General features: G+C 41.3%; 1 protein-coding gene across 1 annotated transcript in view; it reads left to right on the forward strand.

Annotated features, from left to right (window-relative positions):
- The window catches only part of mdga2a (MAM domain containing glycosylphosphatidylinositol anchor 2a), a 912,278-nt gene that overhangs the window by 301,825 nt on the left and 588,621 nt on the right, over window positions 1-21,832 (forward strand). The window contains exons 4-5 of the mRNA XM_041214670.1: window positions 13,909-14,105; window positions 19,479-19,481. Coding sequence (XP_041070604.1) covers window positions 13,909-14,105; window positions 19,479-19,481 — 200 coding nt within the window. The remainder of the gene's footprint in view (window positions 1-13,908; window positions 14,106-19,478; window positions 19,482-21,832) is intronic.

Consider the following 21,832-nt stretch of genomic DNA (forward strand, 5'->3'; position numbering starts at 1 on the left):
TAGCCCTAGTGGGGGTGGAGTGGGGGAAGGGATTGAAATAGGCTAAAAGGCAAAGATAAAACAATGGATGGAAATACATTTAAAAATAATGGAAATAGGTGGGAAAAGAAAAATCTATATAAATGATTGGAAAAAGAGGGATCAGAAAGGGAATGGAGAGAGCTCATGATCTAAAATTGTTGAACTCAATATTCAGTCCGGAAGGCTGTAAAGTGCCTAGTCAGAAGATGAGGTGCTGTTCCTCAAGTTTGTGTTGGGCTTCACTGGAATATTGCAGCAGGCCAAGGATGGACATGTGGGCATGAGAACAGGGTGGAGTGTTGAAATGGCAAGTGACAGGGAGGTCTGGGTCATGTTTGTGGACAGACCAAACATGTTCTGCAAAGCGGTCACCCAGTCTGCGTTTGGTCTCTCCAATGTAGAGGAAACCGCATTGGGAGCAGTGAATGCAGTAGACTAAATTGAGGGAAGTGCAAGTGAAATGCTGCTTCACTTGAAAGGAGTGTTTGGGCCCTTGGACTGTGAGGAGAGGGGAAGTAAAGGGGCAGGTGTTGCACCTTCTGCGGTTGCATGGGAAGATGCTGTGGGAGGGGGTTGAGGTGTAGGGGGTGATGGAGGAGTGGACCAGGGTGTCCCGGAGGGAACGATCCCTGCGGAATGCCACTGGGGGCGTGAAGGGAAGATGTGTTTGGTGGTGGCATCATGCAGGAGTTGCCGGAAATGGCGGAGGATGATCCTTTGAATGCGGAGGCTGGTAGGGTGATAAGTGAGGACAAGGGGAACCCTATCATGGTTCTGGGAGGGTGAGGAAGGTATGAGGGCAGATGCAGGGGAGATGGGGCGGACATGGTTGAGGGTCTTGTCAACCACCGTGGGTGGAGAACCTCGATTAAGGAAGAAGGAAGACATGTCAGAGGAACTGTTTTTGAAAGTGGCATCATCAGAACAGATGCAACGGAAATGAAGGAACTGAGAGAATGGGATGGAATCCTTACAGGAAGCGGGGTGTGAGGAGCTGTAATCGAGGTAGCTGAGGGAGTTGGTAGGCTTGTAATGAATATTGGTGGACAGTCTATCACCAGAAATTGAGACAGAGAAGTCAAGGAAGGGAAGGGAAGTGTCAGAGATGGACCATGTGAAAATGGAAAATGGAAGCAAAATTAATAAACTTTTCCAGGTCCCAACGAGAGCATGAAGCAGCACCGAAGCAATCATCGATGTACCGGAGAAAGAGTGTGTGAGGGGGCCGGAGTAGGACTGGAACAAGGAATGTTCCACATACCCCATAAAGAGACAGGCATAACTGGGGCCCATGCGGGTACCCATAGCCACACCTTTTATTTGGAGGCAGTGAGAGGAGTTTAAGGAGAAATTGTTCAGTGAGAGAACAAGTTCAGCCAGACGGAGGAGAATAGTGGTGGATGGTGATTGTTCGGGCCTCTGTTCAAAAAAGAAGCAGAGGGCCATCAGACCTTCCCGGTGAGGGATGGAGGTGTAGAGGGATTGGATGTCCATGGTGAAGAGGGGGTGGTTGGGGCCAGGGAACTGGAAATTGTTGATATGATGTCAGAAGAATCACGGATGTAGGTGGGAAGGGACTGGACAAGGGGAGAGAGAATGGAGTCAAGATAGCAAGAAATGAGGTCCATGGGGCAGGAACAGACTGACACGATCGGTCTGCCGGGACAGGCCTGTTTGTGGGTCCGAGGTTGGGAGACTATGAGGTTGGAAGTAGTGGAAAGTTTTCCATGCACGGTTGTTGACAGGGCCCTCAGCCGTGTCTGGCCCATCTCCCGCGCATCCACCCTCACACCTTCCTCTCCCTCCCAGAACTATGATAGGGTCCCCCTTGTCCTCACTTGTCACCCCACCAGCCTCTGCATTCAAAGGATCATCCTCTGCCATTTCCAGCAACTCCTGCACGATGCCACCACCAAACACATCTTCCCTTCACCCCCCCCCCCGGCGGCATTCTGCAGGGATCGTTCCCTCCGGGACACGCTGGTCCACTCCTCCATCAGCCCCTACACCTCAACCCCCTCCCACGGCATCTTCCCATACAACCGCAGAAGGTGCAACACCTGCCCCTTTACTTCCCCTCTCCTCACAGTCCAAGGGCCCAAACACTCCTTTCAAGTGAAGTAGCATTTCACTTGCACTTCCCTCAATTTAGTCTACTGCATTCGCTGCTCCCAATGCGGATTCCTCTACATTGGAGAGACCAAACGCAGACTGGGTGACCACATTGCAGAACACCTTTGGTCTGTCTGCAAGCATGACCCAGACCTCCCTGTCACTTGCCATTTCAACACTCCACCCTGCTCTCATGCCCACATGTCCATCCTTGGCCTGCTGCAATGTTCCAGTGAAGCTCAACACAAACTTGAGGAACAGCACCTCATCTTCCAACTAGGCACTTTACAGTCTTCTGGACTGAATATTGAGTTCAATAATTTTAGATCATGAACTCTCTCCTCCATCCCCACCACCTTTCCGATCTCCCTTTTTTCCAATAATTCATATAGATTTTTCTTTTCCCACCTCTTTCTACTATTTTTCAAAGTATTTCTGTCCATTGTTTTATCTCTACCTTTTAGCCTATTTCAATCCCTTCCCCCCACCCCACCCCCACTAGGGCTATCTGTCCCTTGCTCGTCCTGCTTTCTTCCCTTAATGTCACTGATTAGCACATTTCTTAGATAATATCACCATCTTCAACACCTCTTTGTCCTTTTGTCTATGACATCTTTTGGCAATCTCCACCTATCACTGGCCCTCTATCCAGCTCTACCTGTCCCACCCCCGTTAAAGCAGCTTATATTTCACCTCTTTTCTATTTTTCCTTAGTTCTGTTGAAGAGTCATATGGACTCGAAATGTTAACTGTGTTCCTCTCCGCAGATGCTGTCAGACCTGCTGAATTTTTGTTTTGGATTTCCAGCATCTGCAGTTTTTTGCTTTTATTCAATTAAAGGAATTGGATTAGAACTAGTCGGAGGGAAGACTCAAAGCCATTAAATGGTAGGTACTGTGGTTTAAGTGAGTTCACTTATTTTGTGATGATTAATTCTTGGAAATATTTATTCACCAATAAGCATATAGCTACAATTTTCCAATTAGTATTGTGTGGGTGTTCCTAGGTCATCATCTAAACGCTCCGTAAAACGTCTATGTCATAGATACCAGAAAGTAATCTAATCGAGGAGTTTAGATGATCTCCCTCTTTGTCTCTTTCCTTTTACTTTCACCTGCCGTGGTGCTCTGAAGTCAGATTTATTGCTATAACCCTCAGCTTTCTGCAAAAATGATCCCACCTGTCCCTATTTGTGAAAAAAAGGACAGAGCCTCAATGAAAAGTGGAGAGTTGTGTGCAGTGAAGAACCAGTGGCCTGGAGATGTGTTAGGAAGGACATGAGTCTGAGACTGGGAGGGATTGAGGAAACCACATTATGAGAGAGAAGTGCTGGCTTGGTACGGATGAGTGTGCTGGAAAGAATGCAGAGAAACAGCAGCTCAGGTCCAGAAGCTTCTGTTGATCATCTCAGTTGTTCCTTTATGCCTTTGTCCTCACTACATCTCTGACAATTTTTCACCTACTTGGTAAACAATTGGCTTAGATATCTGTTGATAATTCACCTCAAAATCTACTGCTGGCACCTTTCCACAGGATAGGTTTCTGCAGTTTCCCTTTGTAATGTTTGTTCACTCATGAACATGTTCCATGACCTTATTGCAATTGACTGCTGAACAATCATGGCAAGACTGAACCTGGACTGCTCCACAATCACACTGTCAAGGTTCACCAGTCAGAAAGTACATAAGACTGAAATAGATGTGTTTCAATGGTGCAACATTCATATTGTAAATGAGACTTGACCATGTCAAAATAGATGAGATTTTGATGGTGTGTCACAATGTAGATGAGACATGTCAGTCAAGAACCAGATCAGATTCAACAGTAGAGCCATTAAAATCTAAAAGAAGCATAACAGGGACAAAGCATAAAAACTTATTTTATAAGAGCAGTATGGGATGCTATGGGATAGTTTGTTCTCTGTGAGTTGACGTTTGTGCTACCATACTGCTAATAGTGTATAACTGACAGTGCACTAGTGCACTCAACATGATGACCAGACTAAAGGATTAATGATTATGTTGTCTCTTTGCTGCATGTTTAAGAATAAATAATTTGCAGCTCATTCCTGGCAATTCATTAATTAGCATCTGTACATTTAGTACAATATCTTATTTTCTCTCATGGGAAGATTGACAGTGGAATAGAAGGAAAGGAGTTCCTCAGGACAGCACCCTGAGCCTAACTATCTTCAGCTCCATAATGAAGCAGTCCTTCTGGGCAACACTCAGGCTTGGGCTGATAAGCAGCAGGGGAAATTGAGGTAATGGTTAGGATTGCACAGAAGATATGTAATGTTGTAATAGGGACATTGAATACAAAAACAAGAATGTCATGCTCAACATTTACAAATCTCAGATTAGGCCTCAGCTAGTGCATTGTTTATAATTCTGTGGACCACAATTAAGGAAGGATGTCAAGGCCCTGGAGAGGGTATCAGGGATGAGGGAATTCAGTACGCGGAGAGATTGGAGAAGTTGGAATCTTTTTTCCTTAGAGCAGAGAAGACTAAGGGGAGACCTAATAGAGATATTCAAAATTATGAGGAGTTTTGATGGAACAAATCAGGAGAACCTAGTGGATTGGTAACCAGAGGCCACATATTATTTTTAAAAATGTAAAAGATTTAGGAGGGAAAATGAGAGTTTTTAAACACAAGTGGTTGTTAGGATCTGGAACAATGTGGTGGAATCAGATTCCATAGGAGCCTTTGAAAAGCAATTGGGCATGAACTCGTAAAGGATAAAGTTGCAGAGTTCTGGGGAAAAAGCTGGGCTTTGAGACTAAATCTGCGCATTTGAACTGCCATTTGAACTAAATGTTTGCATCCAAATATTCTTCAGTAACTACTTAAAAGGTTATTGCTCTTTGGAATTTTAATGGAGAGAAAGGGCAATGAACAACCTCTTAAATTACATTGTCAAGGGCATTTTGGCATTCCACTTTGGTTTGTGTACATAAATCACCACAATACAATTAAGGAAGATGCCAAACAGATCACTGTCTCTTCATTCTTGCATACATTCTAATGAATGATTAGAGAACAGCTGTGACATGAGCCAATGAATAGTTCATCTACCTACCTCTTGGCTAACTAAAGCATAAGCCCTGGAAACCTAAAAATAAGTGTATTCATCGGGGCTAATGAAGTAATTGAAGGCAACTGTTTCAGATGAGAATAATGTATGCTTTGAGAATGAAATGTGTTTCAGCTTCACACATGTGAAATTCCTATTCTGAAGAAACCACAATGAAAGGACAATCATCCATTTTATTTCTAAGTCATATTTTCATTCCTTCTAACCACAAACTTCAAATAAAATATTCCATTGACAGATTTGCTTTGAAAAATGTAATGAGTACAGGATATTCCTCTGTGCACACTTTGAGGAACTCTTCAGGAATCTTTAGGCTTGACACTTGAGCTTGAGTGAGGTTTAGATTACATTTAGTGAATTTTTAATGGCTTTAATATGATTGTTTTATCTACCGTTTTATAACTGCATTATGGGCCATAGTAAGTCATTTTCAAAGAATAAGGCCACCCCATGAACGATTAACACAAATGAGTTTCGTTCATATGAGATTTGATCTTGTGTACTTCTATGAGTCAACAACTGTCTAGTTCCAGTCTTTTTAATTTTGCATGGGTTTGATATTTCATTTATTTTTTATGTATGATCAGCCACCATTAGTTTTGTCACAATTTTAAAAAAACTACCTTGATGCATATTTATAAAATGATGTTTAGTATATCTACTTGGTTTTTAACTAATCCCAAAATTATGACAAAAACAAACCATCTAATAGATATTAAAAAAATGAAATGTAATTGATCTAAGGATTTCCCTTATTGTTTGACTTTGCAATATTCCCAACTCCAGCTTAATTTAACAACCCATCAATGTCAGTTAAAAATGGGCAAATCAAGTTGGGGTTAACATATAAAATATTCATTGCCTTTCAAAGGACCAATATCTTGATTAGTTTGAGTTCAAATGTTACTGACAGGCGAAATTGACTGCAGTCCGCTTGCTACAAATGTTATGGGCTTCCCTTCAAGATACTACTCAATAAAACACACTTGTCTTGCCTACCTAAAGTAATTTAAAAATAATAAAATAATAAATAAAAATATAATTTAAGAAATTTCACAAATGTTTTCTGTCAGGCAAGTCAAACATCGGAACTGTAGTAAATTGAAAGATCTGAGCATTTTGTTACATTACCATATCTGCTGCCCTGTCTGTTGGAGAGTGTAAATAAAGTTAGTTCAATAATGGCTGCCTGCATTTGAGCATGTGTTAGTGGTACTCAGTGCAATAAACAACAGAAAGGTGATGATGAGGCTGGATCGGGATTATCTTTCACATTTCATTTAAAAAATTAAAGACTGAAGAACACTGCAACACATTTTTGGGTGTCTAAAGTTGATTTTTTTTTCTTAATTCTTTCACGGTATGTGGGCGCCACTGGCAAGGGCAGCATTTGTTGTCTATCACTAATTGCCCTTGAACTGACCTTGCTAGGTCATTCCAGAGGACTGTAAAGAGTCAGCCACATTGCTGTGGGTCTGGAGTTACATGTAGGCCCGACCAGGTAAGTATGGCAGATTTCCTTCCCTAAAGGGTATTAGTAAACCGGATGGGTTTTTACAACAGTCAGTGATAAGATCATGGTCCCCATTACTGGGGCTAGCTTTATATTCCAGACTTATTTACTGAATTCAAATTCCACCAGCTGCTGTGGTGGGATTTGAACCCATGTCCCCAGGGTATTTATATTACTAGTCCAGCAACATCACCACTATGCTACCACCTCCTCTTTACTGAGTGTGTTTGAGCAAGTTGAAATATTGTTCTATGTGCGCATCGTATTCAGGTACACAGTGAGTCAGCACAGTACATAATTGAAAAAACATAACTGACGGCATATTTGGGGACAATGCGGGTGTAACTATGAATGAAGGTTACACATTTGGCTGAAGGCAAACAAAACAAGAGCTGAGGATAAAGTCAATGTTTTCCTCACCATGATGGGGTCAGATTCTTTTTGAGGTTGTGTCAAACCAGTGTTGTCCGTGAAATCCCCATACAGTGGAATATGCTGAAATTAATGAAATTTTGGACACATATTATGGTACAACTAAGAATGAAATTACACAGAGTTATTGTAGTAATTATGGTTTTGTTAAATGTTGGACAGTACATTTAGGAATAGTCCTGTGATGTAAGATCACATGATCTGTGTAACTCTTTCGAGTACAAACACGTTTCCATCTGTTCCTATTTAGATGAAGTTACATTGTTTCATAGTTTGCCATTGTGAGATTTGAACTCTTGATCTTGGGGTTACAAACCCAGTACCATAACCACTTGGCTTAAACCAATGTGTTAGCAGCATGGGCTACCACCTCAATTGGTGTAGAGATAGAGATGGAGTTGAACGCTCATGTGTAATTGCTGCTGGCTGTATTGTAAATAAACCTAATGTTTCCAATTAGAAAGTTGCCTGCAGATCAACTCTATTACAAATAGGCGACAAGGCCACACAACAACAGTTATCTTCTGTCAAATGAAGCAATTGCCAAGTGAGACTGTTGCAGATTACATTCCCAAATTAAAGAAACTCTCTCGTCAAGTGGATATGGCACAAACCTAGAAATCGACCTTAGACACACAACCATAGGAAGTCTAAAGAACAATGAAACCTGGGCAAGCTTTTGAGCAAAGATAATAAGCTGACATGGAAGGAGGCCTGTGATGGGACCAAAGCCATGGAAATGGCAGAAAGAGGTAGCTGCAAGGGAGTTATTTTCCTGAGCCTCAGGGGAGGTCCATTAGATTTCAGCAGGATCCAGGCTATGGCAACGAAGTTCACAGCCTCAGAGTCTGAAATTTAGATGCTACCATTGCCAACCAGATAAATGCCCCCATTTCCAGTTAAAGCCCTGGGCCTGTGGGAAAATCGATCATATCCAGATGGCATGCAGGAGTAGAGTGAACAGGAATTCTCCAGATTGTGGTAAAGCTCCAAGTTGCAGCCATGCACCAGGTCGAGGTCCTGGTAGATCTATAGCTAGTTCAGAAATCTGGAAATCTTTTAATGGGCTTATGATAGATGTGGAAACAGAAGTTGATGCTATAGAGCAGGAAGATCAAGAGTTGTACTCAGTCGAGAGCCAAAAAAAAAGCATATGAAAGATGAGTGCAACAGGCCTGAAGATAAGATTCCAATGACCACAAGAAATGATAGTCAGAAATTCACAGCTTACTTTCTTTGTTGATACAGCTGCAGCCATGTCCCTTATCTCAGAAGCAAAGTACAAGAAGTCCCTAAGTCACATTCCCTTACTCAAGACTAGTATGAAACTATCTAATTATTCCAACAACAGTATTCCAGTGAAGATACTGTTAGAGTGGAATACAATGATGCATCCTGTTACATGCCATTGGTAGTAGTACGAGGGAACAAAGTGCCTCTGATGGGAAGAAATTGGCTTAAGAAGGTAGAGTTAAACTGGACCAAGTTATTTACAGTAGGGATCATTAAGAGTACCTCTGTCATTGAGGAAGTGCTAGGAGAGCACAAAGTGGTCTTTGGGCAAGAAGGATAATATAAGCCATCGGTATGATATTAATTATTGAAAATCAGCAGGTAGTGCAAATGTAGACATTCTTTTCCAATTTCCTGTGAAGGCTGATTTATTACTAGCCACTAAGTTACCTGTGAATTACTTTACATATACAACTGACATGCTAGTGTCTGGCAGAGAAATTTGTGGAGGAACGCATAAGGAAATGCTCAATTATGTCATAAATAACTGACCTAAAGAGCATGATGATGAGAAATTGCAAGAGTATATCACATGTGGAAATGAACTGAGTGTAGATAAAGGCTGTTCCCTATAGGGTTTCAGAGTCATTATTCCACCAAAAGTTTAGACGGAGATTGTGGGAGGAACTTCATCAAGAGCACTCAGGGATACTCCATATGAAAGCAATAGTAAGAAGGTATTTTTGGTATCCAAAGGTAGATAGAGATATTGAAGATTTGGTGAAAACTTCTGGTGTGTCTCAGAATAAGAGTAATGATCCAACTAAGGTTCCTTTCATTCCACGTTCAAACACAAGAAACAGTGAAAGAATTAATGTTGATTTATTTGAAATGGAAGGGAAAGAGAACCTTGTTTTAGTTGATAGCTATAGCAAATGGATAAATGTTGAGCCTATGCCCAATACCACAAGTGGCAAAACTATTGAGATTTTGTAAAGTTGGTTTCTAATTTATGAGTTGCTAGATGTGTTGGTGTCAGATGGTCCACAGTTTATATTAGACGAGTTTGAAATATTTCTGAGTTAGAATTGAGTCAAACATACTCTAATATCACCATATCACGGAATCAAATGGTGCTGCAGAAAGAAATGTAGAGATTGTGAAGAGGTCTTTGCAGAAGTGTTTGCTAGGTGACAAGCTAAGCAGTAATTTCCATGTTTCTCTTTGACATAGGTTAGACATTTTCTGTTCTCTTACAGGACAATCCCACAGCCTACAACACATTGCTCACCTTACAAGTTAATGTTTAAACATGCTCCTAGGAAAAGGTTTCATTTACTTAAGCCTGACGCCAATAGCAAAGTTAGAGAAAAACAAGACAAACTGAAAGGTACATGAAGCATGAAACTAAGAGAGTCAAGTGCTAGTCAGAAGGTCATGGTGAAACACCACTTAGGTGATAAGGAGAAGTATGTGACTGGAGTTGTAAAGAGACTCAGTGCATTCCTATATCAAGTGAAGATTGGAGCAAGACTTTGTTGGTGTCATGCAGATAATTTTCTTGAAAGCGGAAATCTGTCAAAGGGAGAATATGATAAATCTCCTATAGTCCAAATTCCTCCTACGGTCCTAAGTGAAAGTCAGAAAGAAACCAGTAGAAAGAAGTGAATAAATCAATTAGTGTCACGATCCTAACTATTAAGTGGAGTTGGTCGTTAAAGTTAATTTTCAGGTTTGTGCAGTCAGATGATGAGAAAGCAGAATCAAGCTATTGAAAATGGGAGGAGATACACAGACAGAAAGAGAAAGAAGCCAGATAGCTTAATTAAAAGTATGTAGGATGAAAGAGCAAATAATTTCATTTCATTATTTCTTGTCAAATTATGGTATTTTTGTTAAACACATACTGGTGTTAAGGAAAAACATATTTTATTACATGTAAATTACTCTGGACATATTGGTCATATACGTGTTGGTTGTGATAACAGTAAAAACAGATATGCAACCCAACATTTTAAATTTCAGGAATTGTTGCTGTTGGTTTAATCATATTGTATTCTGGGAAATTATGCACAAGTACCATTTTACATTTTAATATATAGGTTTTTTAACGTATGGAGGGAGTGTAGTATATTACAAGATCTGAGCATTTTATTATATTGTCCCCTTTGCTGCTGTCTAGTAATGATTGCCTCCATTTGAGGGTGTGTTAGTCTTACTCAGTGAAATACACAACAGGAGCTTCATCTTCCCATAGGTTGAGGTGTTGCACTCAGATAAGGTGCAATAGTACTTAAACAGACATCCTTGAATTTTTGACAATACTTCTCACAATAAGCTGTCACATCTAAGGAAGACATTCATTTGACTCAAGCCTGTGATTCTTTGCATAATAAAATGAACACACTCATTAAAGAGTACACCATTGTTGCAAGTACCAAGTATTCTGTTTCTAATGCACTATACTGCTACAAGGCTTGTACGTTAACTGTCAGTCTGGAATGTCTTCAAACGACTTTGATATACAGGTATTGACCATAACTAAGTACTTCAGCTGAAAGTTGTTTGTTTGCCAGCTTTCTTTAATTATCATCTGTGTCTACTATTGAATAATTAGAGGCCACTAAAGAGACCCTGTGTAACTTTTAGCAATCATTGACCAACAATACCTTTTAATTACTTTGAAACATTGTGATTTCAGACAAGGCTGGCACAGGTAATGCTAGTCTTTGTTAATGATTTAAATCTCAATGGCAATGCTGCTCTTCGGTAAAGCCTTGAATTTGAAAACCACATGTGCCATATTTTCATTCTCTAAACCAGCTTGCACTTCAATAATTATTTTGTCCTTTTAACTCAATCACAAGCACTTAATATTCAACTGAGACTATGTTTTACTTTAGTAAAACATATTTGCAACAGAGAGATTTAGATCTAACACTCACTCCTTCAATCTACATTGTATTAACACAATTGGAAATAGATTATTTAAGTTTCTAATCATTTAGTGAATGATTTGGGATCCACTATATTCATAGCCATATTAAAACCTAGTGTCATAGACAGAATGTATTTGCCCTATTACTGCATGTAATCAGTATGTTTTCTATGAGAAGAGGTGTGTCCTTTCTTACCCTTGAATTAAATAATTCAGCAGCAAGCTTTTGTGAGTTTAAAATTAAGTTATTTATTCTCACTTGCTTATCCTGAATTAACCCAATGACACGCACTCGGTCTCATGAATGCACACACATACTCAAATTGGATACAGATAAAGCTAGTGCACCTTTACAGATTATAGTTAATTAATTCTCTGATTTATGATTTCCAGTCTTCCAAATGGCAGGCCTGTGGTTTCTTAACTGTATCCAATGATTTAAATTTGACGTGAGGGTCTTGTAAATTAAAGGCTTCACAGTGAAATTTCTTGTAGTTGAACATCTGGGAGGTTGGTTCTCAGGTGAACTTTGAAATTGGTTCTGGTTAAGTACTTTGGCTATTTAATGACTTTCAGCTAGCTTCAGAGTCTAATTCTCAGACTAGTTGATGACTGATGGTTCTGATGGATTTTCTGTGCCCTGGAGTATAAGGGTGCAGTCCCTGGAACCAGCTTGTCACATAACTGCTGGGTTAACACTTCTGAGGTTCACCCAGTCTGGATGGGTGAGGCCATTGTGATACAATGGGCAGTTGGCAGTGGTCATTGAGCTTTGATTTTCTTTTTTGTCCAGTGGAAACAGGTAGTCTGGAAGCTCAATTGTCTGTGGGTGTTTACCCATCCTTAAACAATGAGATGCATGAATTCCACAAATGGTTGTGAGATACTCTCACCGATGTTTATCTTTAATTAGGCATTCACTGGAGACTTGATACTGTCTATAGCCCAAATGCCAAAAACCACGTGATTTGCGGCAGTCATCTTAACAGCTTGTTTGTGTCCAATTTTTAAAAGTATTGGTTGAAAGTTCATAATGTTACATGCCTGTACTAGGCATGACATGGATGTTATGAAAAATTGTGAACTGCTCATTTTTATTGGCCCAATGTTAACCCTGAGTCAGGAAGGGAGCAGGGACAATTCCATTAGAACAGGATTCCATGGGATTCTGAGCAAGGCATGATTGGCATTTTTGGAATCCATTTTCTGGCACAGTCATCAAAATTGAGACATTGGTTGGCTGTTGGGCAGGTTGGCCTTCAGCATGAGAGGTAGCAGGGAGTGGAGATAAGAGAGGGAGAGACTGGGCATCGGGAGGTTATCATAAAGGAGCTAGGGGAGATCAGAAGAAAAGGGGAGAAGATCATGGAAGGTTCTGGAGATTGGGGTTAAGAATGGAGAAGATCATGGAACAGGCCAAGGAGGATTGGTGGAAAGGGGAGAAGATTGTGGCAGGGACTGGAGATTGGGGGAGGAGTGGAAAAGATTGTGGGGGGACCATGGATGATGGCGGAGTTTGCAGGAAGGATCCCAGGTAGGAGTGGACATCGAGAAGACATTGGATCATTGACAGGGGCTTTGATTGCTGTGGACATTTACAGATTTGCTTGATGGACCAGTGGGGAAATACTCCTCCTCCTTGCCCACAAGCAGTGTTAGAAAAAGCACTTAATTATTCCATGCAGCAGTTTATGCCTGCCTTTAGTTGCTGAATTATCTGAGATTCAGGAAACCCAGCCAGGCACCGCTCAAACCTGTAACAAAATGTCTAAAAATATGTCGGTTACACATCCATGTTAAAACTGAAATTTGGCCTGTTTGAGGCATGTTAGGTTTGTGTTTAAGATATTTGAAGTTCCTACTTCCACCCAAATCCACCCTTTTGTTTAGGCAGGGTGGGTAACATTTCTCTTTATTGGACGAGATTTTAACTTATGCAAAACCTGTCCACTTGCACAGAGTTAAAATTGGGCCAAATGGGTCTAGATTGTCCATGACTACAGTTAATGTTAAATGCACGGTCACTCCCATTGAGATGCAGTCTCTCTTGCCGGCTGCTTGTAAGGGTTTGAGCTGGCTAAATCCAGTTCACACGTCGTATCTCAAAATCTGCCTCCACTTGGATGCCGATCAACACAAAATTGGTGAACCCATTCGGACCACAGAGTACCTAATCGCACACTGATGCAGATGTGAACAGTGTTCTGAAGTTGGGGTAGGGAAACTTATTTTGCCAGGGTTGAGGAAGCTGCTCAATCTCTGGGAATGTTTGCTGTTGACAACGGATTTTAAACAAATTGAAAAGGTTTTGTTTTCTGCCATTAATATTATTCATCTTGAACACAAATTTCCTGAAAAGGAATAGCAGAAAAAGAATTATATCTCCCACGTTGCTCTACATCAGCAGCAAGTTACATGGAGAGGTATGAATCCTAACCTTCTGAAACTGGGGCTGGAATTTCTGTCCATGAATTATAATTCAAATCCCACTAACAGTATTAGAAATGATTGATGTTAACAGTCAAGTAATTCAATTGAACATTTTCTTTTGTCTTTTGCAGATTTGGATGACCCTGTATTGACGGTACATCATAGTGTAGGTGAAGCAAAGGAACAGTTTTACTTTGAAAGAACTGTATTCCTTAGGTGTTCAGTCAATTCGAATCCCCCTGTCCGATACAGTTGGCGTCGAGGACGAGAAATTCTATCACAGGGATCAGACAAGGGGGTTGAGATCTACGAGCCATTTTTTACCCAGGTACATTATAAAACTTCCTGTCTATGGCTAACAAAGTATCTGAATTGTGTTTCACTTTTAGTGATACTTGGTAGTGACCTGGTAGAATATGTATTCTGTTAAGCTGCCCTTTAAATTTGCTTTAATGTTGCATTCATAGACTCAGGAGGATATCTAAGTGCACTGTTCCCCCACGATCACTTGTTAATAGTCCAGCCAGTCTCCCTGCAGTCCAGGTGCAAAGTGAATATTTTGCACATGGACAGCCTGCCATACAATGTCACCTTTGATGCAAACTAATATATACTAAATTTAATTAATAAGACTGATATTACAAGAGAAAATAGTGCACAATGGAAGCCCTGTGGTATCACTTGTAATGGCAGGTGAAAATTAAGTTTTTTGAGTTATTAATTCGTTTTCACTTTTTAAATATAAAATGCAAATCTCAAAGCTCTTTGCATTTTCCACGAATGTTCTGTTCCACTTTGTGATTGGTTTAATTACATCACAATGATTAATAGTAAATTCTCCTGATGGATGCATTTCATTCATTTGCAAATTTCTCCCCTCCTCCCCCATCCCATTTATTTCCATGGCAGCAACATCATGACAAGACCAAGCTGTGTCACTAATAAGGGAGATTTGTTTTCCAACGGCACTATGTTCAAGTGATCCAAGATTAACGCATCCTTTTTGACCCATGGTCTAACCACTTAATTATACATTGACAAATGCTTCAGATTGTGTTAATGGCCTGCAGCAGATGAACATAGACAGACAGACCAGCTCTCCTCAGTATCTCTATAGTTACGGCTATAGGATTTTTCTAATCACTGTTCAACTGCTACAAGCTGTTGAGGTTTCTTTATGAAACAAAATAAAGCTGGACACTTAGTTATACCAATTTTGTCCATTTGAAATGATAGGACTGATGTGTGCCTTATTGTTGCATGACAAATCATGTGTTGTAAAGGACTATTGATTGTGGGAAATGAATGGCAGAGGTACTATAAAGCTTCTAAAATTGCTTTCACATTGTAGGTTGCTCATCTGAATTTTAGTTACTATTGATTCAAAGAAAGGTCCCACCATTATAACTTAGTGAAAACTGCAGCAATCCACTTCACCCAGAATTGCAACAACAGCCAAATTCCTCAAACATGCTCCAGGTGTCTGCCTTGCGCTTCTACCCCCAATTAAGAAAAACATCTGCACCCAGAAGTCATTTTGTTCACTAAATTTAATTTATGGTTCTGACTGTGCAGTTATATTTGCCACAGATTAAATGATATGGCAAATTGGATTAATGTAATTACATCTTTTTTGCTGTTTTGATAGTTGAATTAACATTAAAAAGATGCAAAAATTGTTGATATCAAAAATTCAGTGCTTTGAGCTGAAAGATTACCTGGAGCTACCTTTGCCGATGTAGAGAGAACATTCCTCCTCTTAGCCTGGTGACTTAATTAAATATGAAATTACAAACGCTTGCAGGCTTGATTTTCTATTTAAATGAAATATCCCATTATTCATTCTAAAAATTGATTTCTTACTGGATTGTGCTAAGAATGAAATATTTAAAAATTGGAATCAACTGTTAAACAAACTTTGGAGCAACATTTCTACATTTTAAAATGTCTTCCCAGAACAACACTGTTAGTTCTAACATTCTTGAATTATTGGGATTAAGCATGTCTGGAGCTATGTCTCACTCGGTAGCACTCTCACCCTGAGCCACAACGATATGGATTGATGTCTCATTCAATGACTTGAGCAAAAAAAATCTGGGTTGACATGACTTGACCGCATTACTGAAGAAATTCTGCATGGTCGGATGAGATGTTAAACTGAGGACCCATCTTCTCTCTCAGTCTAATGTAAAAGATGCCATGGCACTATTTCAAAGAGCTAGGGAAGTTATCCCTGGTGACTTAATCAATATTTATGCCTCAATCAACATCACAAAAACAGATTATCTGGTCATTATCAAATTGCTGTTTGTGGGAGTCTTCTGTGCATAAATTGGCTGCCGCATTTTCTACACTGCAACAATGACTACAATTCAAAAGTACTTTCTTGCCTGTAAATTTCTTTGGGATGTCCTGAGGGCATATAAGGTGCTTTATAAATACATACCTTTATTTTTAATCGGATACAAGAAGTGTAGCATAGTGGTAATGTTACTGGGATAGTTTTGGTAATGATGACCATGAAACTCTAACCTCTGAAACTGAGAACTCTACCATTATCATCAAGCTAGGTTAAATCAGGAGTGCAGGAGAGCAACCCAAGAGCAGCAGCATAATTAAATGCCAACTTGCTGAAGCTACAATGCAGGATGACAAATATGCTAAACAGTGGAAGCAGCATGAGACAGAGCAAAGCAATCCTACAACTAATGGATCAGATCAAAGCTCTGCAATTCTGCTCCATACAGTCATGAGTGATGCAGGACAATTAAACAGCTAACTGGAGGAGGAGGTTCCACAAATATTCTCATCCAGAATGATGGTAGAGCCCAGCACATCAATATGAAAGACAAGGTGAAGCATTTGCAGTCATCTTCAGCCAGGAGTGCCGAGTGGATGATTCATCTCAGCCTCCCTGAGCTTTGCAGATGCCAGTCTTCAGCCAATTCAATTCACTCCATGTGATATCAAGAAATGGTTGACAATGTTGAACACACCATAGACTATGGGCCCTGGCAACATCCCAGTGGAAGACTTGTGCTCTTAAACTAGCCACACTTCTAGCCAAGCTGTTCCAGCACAGCTACAGCACTCGCATTTACCCAACAATATGGAAAATTGCTCAGATATGTCCTGTCTACAAAAACAGGGCAAATCCAATCAAGCAAATTACTACCCCTTCAGTCTATTCTCAACCATCAGTAAAGTAATGGAAGGTGTTGTTGACATCTGTCATTGGGAAAATGCTGAAATTCATTATTAAGGAAGTAGTAACGGGACATTCAGAAAATCATAACACAATCAACATGGTTTTATGAAAGGAAAATCATGTTTGACAAGTTTATTAGAGTTCTTTGAGGTTGTAACAAGCAAGGTGGATAAAGGGAACCAGCGGATGTAGTGTGATGGCTCATGTGTTTTTGTGGATAAAACCTATATTTTATGTGGGGTGATGGTTCCTTTAAAGACTAGGTTTCTCTATGATCTGATTTAGGTAAAGTACCTGGCTTCCAGTAACTTACCATGTGACTAGGTTGCCTGGGAGATAAACAACAGAGAAAAACAAGGTCAACATAAGGTAATTGTCGAGGATAGTTACGTTTCTAAGCAGGGTTTCAGTTTTGAGTTTTAGGTTAGACCAAGCTCGATGCAAAAGTGAAAACATCCCTTTGAAACAAAGTTCAGTTGAAATTTGTGTGTTGGTTAAAAGGGAGTAAAACTCTTATTAGATAGAGAATCAGAGAGAAAGAGAAATAGACTGACAGACTTTTAACATCTTGGACATGACAGACTATTCAACAATAAGAGTTAGGATTCATGATCTTTGATTTTGGCATAATAAAATTATTTTGGTTAAACTGTGAACCTTGTGGCTTCATTGTTTTAGTAAATACCTGAAGTTTTGGATTCTAAAAAAAAACTAAATACATTGCAGGTAAGATCATAACAGTGGTGTATTTGGATTACCAAAAGGCCATTGATAAGGCCACATAAAAGGTTACTACGCAAGATAAGAGCATGGATAGAGGATTGACTAACTAACAGGAAACAGATGGCAACATTTTCGCCCCACCAGGGGCGATCTGCGGGAGCAGGCGCAGGCAGGCGAGTTCCCGCTTGGTGCCCCCGGTTGGGGTGCTCTGCCATTTTACGTGGGTGGGCCAATTGAGGCCCACCCAGCGTGACGTCCATCAGGAAGCGCTATGCACTCCCTGCGCGGGCAGGGGGTGGATTCCGTGAGCCGGGAGTGCGCTCTTTGGTGCAGGTCCGCGAAAGAGAGCACTGAACTCCCTGAGGCAAAGTGCTACCTCAGGGAGATTGGCTCAAATGTGAAAAGCAGTTTAAACAATAGAAAAAAATTTGCTGCCATGTCCCTTCACATGACACTGTCATAAGTTTTATTTTAAAATATTCTGAAATTTTTAAATCCCACATGAAACCTTATCCCGTCCGTGGATGAGGTTCAATGCTTTTCAGAAGCCCGCCAGGGCTCCCGGCCTGCCTGCCAACCTTAAGTTTGGATGGGCAGGTCCATTAATGGTTTCAATTACTTTTTTAATGGCCTTAATTGGCCGCTGACAGGTCGGCGGGCACGCAGCCAACTCGGCTGTACGCCTGCTGCCCTGAAAATGTAAATGACAAGGGGTGATGTCGGGATGCCCGCCTGATGTCACCCCGCGTTTTTTATGCATCGGCGAGCAGGCCCCGCCCCCCCACTCGCCGACTGGAAGATGTAGCCCAGAGAGTTGGGATAAATGGGTCATTTTCAGGTTGGCTAGCTATTATTAATAGAGTGCCATGGGAATCAGTAGTGGGCCCACAAAACTATTCATAATCTGTATTAACGACTTAGATGAAGGGACTGAGTATCTTGCAGCCAAATTTGCTGATGATACAAAGACAGATAGGAAAACGAGTTGTGAGGAGGACACAAGGGGATGAATTTAATCCCCACCCCCACCCAGTGGTGACTGGGTGTGTGGGTGTTGGGGGGGGGCCAGTGGGAGTGGGGACATTTAATTGGGCAGGAGAGTGTAGGGTGGAGACCCCACTGCCTTTCTGTCTCCGCCCGATTAGGTCCAGGGTGGGAAGACTCGTGGATAGCCTTCCCACCTGGACAAAAATTGAGGCCCTTAAGTAGGCAATTAATGGCCGCTTAAAGGTCACATCCCGTTGTCACTGCCATTCACCAAGCAGGAGAGTCGCCACGCAGGGAGCCTATATAAGTAATCCCTGTCGAAGGGGGTGCTTCGTTCAAAGGCACTCAGTGCCTTATCAAGGGATTCAGCATTGGGAAGGTAGGGGAGGAGACGGGAGGCGCTGAGAGCAACCTCCCCACCCTTTCTTCTAAATCCCTCTCCTCCCCTAGCCAGAGTTTCCCTTCCCGCAAATCCCATCTCACCCTCACTCAGCTGTGGCCTGAATCCCTCGGCAGTCTTAAGCTTGCGATTAGCCAACAGCTCTCAGGGACGGAGTTTCCACCCTGGGATCCTAAATCCTGTGAAAGCCCAGCACTGGCCAGTCAAGTGCCCGATGAGTGGACAAAAATCTGGAAGATGGAGTATGATACGGAGAAATGTAAGGTGCGAAGAATGGGAAAACAGAATATTACTTAAGTAGAGAGAGACTACAGAATGCTGCAGGCCAGAGGAATCTCGGTGTCCTCATACATGAATCACAAAATGTTAGAATGCAGGCTTAGCAAGTAATTAAAAAGGCAAATGGAATGTTGGCCTTTATTGCAAGTGCGATGGAGTGTAGAAGTAGGGAAGTCTTGCTACAACTGTACAAGTCATTTGCCAGACCACACCTAAAGTACTGTGTCCAGTCTTGGACTTCTTATTTAAGGAGGGAAATACTTGCATTGGAGGCAGTTCAGAGAAGGTTCACTAGGTTGATTCCTGGGATAAAGGAATTATCTTATGAGGAAAGGCTGAGCAGTTTGGGCCTATACTTATTTTTTAAAATTTATTCATTCATGGGATGTGGACATTGCTGGCTAGGCCAGCATTTATTTCCCATCCCTAATTGCCCTTGAGGAGATGGTGGTGAGCTGCCTTCTTGAATCGCTGCAGTCCATGTATCGTAGGAACACCCACAGTGCTGTTAGGAAGGGAACTCCAGGATTTTGACCCAGTGACAGTGAAGGAACTGCGGTATATTTCCAAGTCAGGATGGTGAGTGGCTTGGAGGGGATCTTCCAGGTGATGGTGTTCCCACGCATCTGCTGCCCTTGTCCTTCTATGTGGTAGAGGTCACGGGTTTGGAAGGTGCTGCCGAAAGCCTTAGTGAGTTACTGCAGTGCTTCTTGCAGGTGATACACATTGCTGCCACTGTGTGTCAGTGGGAGTGGGAGTGAATATTTGAGTTCAGAGAATATTGGAGTTTAGAAGAATGAGACATGATCTTAATGATTTTGAAGGGGCTTGACAGGGTAGGTGCTGAAAGGATGTTTTCTGATATGGGGGAATCTAGAACTAGGTGGCGCAGTTTCAAAATAGGGGGTCTCCCATTTAAAATGGAGATGAGGATGAATTTCTTTTCTTGGGGCTTTTAACCTTTGCAATTCTCCACCCCAGACAGCAGTGGAGACTGGGTCATTGAAATATTCAAGCTGGGTTATGCAGATTTTTGAGCTACAAGGACTCAAGGTTATGGGGGATGGTAGGAAAGTGGAGTTAAGGCCACAATCAGATCAACCATGCTCTTATTGAATAGTGGAGTAGGCTCAAGGGGCCAAATGGTCTACCCCTACTCCTATTTCTTATGTTTTTATGGTGATTTCAAGTGGCACTTACTCAGTAGTACCCGTTCAGTTTGGGTTTTGTCAGGACCACTCAGCTCCAGCCTTTATTACAGCCTTAGTTCAAACATTAGCAAAAGAGCTGAATTTCAGAGGTGAGGGAAGCGTGACAGTCTTTAGCACCAAGACAGCATTTGTGCGAATGGGATCAAGGAGGCTTAGTAATTTTGAAGTCAATAGGAATCAGAGAGAAATCTATCTACTAGTTGGAGTCATAGTCATATCTGTTGTGTGTTAATGCCTTGGAGATATGCAGAAATGACACACCAGGTTTTATGTGTATAACAGGAGTTTTGTTTGCAAGTGCCTTTAAAATGTGTGCCCTCATGCTTCCAGCTTCTTGCTTTCAGGGATACTCAGCATTTGCCTGATAAGTGCGGCTCCAACAACACTTAAGAAGCTTTCCACAATCAGGGCAAAGCAACCCACTCGATCGGCAGCCCAGCCACCATCTTAAACAGTCAGACCCTCCTCCACCGGCGCAAAGTGACAACAGTGTGTACTATCCACAAGATGCACTGCAGTAACTCGCCAATGTTCCTTCGACCTTTTAAGCCCTCAAATTTTACCACCTAGAAGAAAAAGTGCAGAAGACACATAGGAACACCACCAGCTGCAAGTTCTCCATCAAGCCACACTTCAGCACACTGAACCATGTCACCAGTGCTCCACTGTTTCTGCTGTGATTTATTTAATATGTATTGTAGGGTGGCCAAGTTGTACTATTTGGAATGGAGTTGATCTGCAGACACTTCTTGAATGGAAATATTAAGTTTATTTACAATATACTCAGCAGCAACTAAGCGTGTGCTTTCAACTCCAACTCTATCTCTACACTTACTGCTGAGATAGCCCATGCTACTCTCCTATTGGTTACTACAGATCGTGTGATTTTCCTAACAAGTATTATTCTTAGAGGTACGTTACACTAAATAAACCATAATTGCTACATTCCTCCCCCTTTAACTCAGTTATACACATTACATTTACAAGTACATATTTTTTCAAAACAGCATAATATTTACACTGGGTAAGGGATTTACAAATTCAGTCTTTAAAGTGGTTTCCTGGTACCTGTGGAACATCGCAGCTCCACAACTTCAGATTCTTTGTCAGGAACCTCTTTTTTCGGAGTGGCCTGAACATCAAGTGCTTCGGTTAGCATTTGCAGCTCTGTATCTTCAAATCTTACAGGAACATTAAAAACATGTCTGTCCTGGGTTGAGCATCTTTAACAGGAAACACAGACCTGG

This window comes from Carcharodon carcharias, chromosome 20 (assembly GCF_017639515.1).
Source record: "Carcharodon carcharias isolate sCarCar2 chromosome 20, sCarCar2.pri, whole genome shotgun sequence".
Lineage (NCBI taxonomy): Eukaryota > Metazoa > Chordata > Chondrichthyes > Lamniformes > Lamnidae > Carcharodon > Carcharodon carcharias.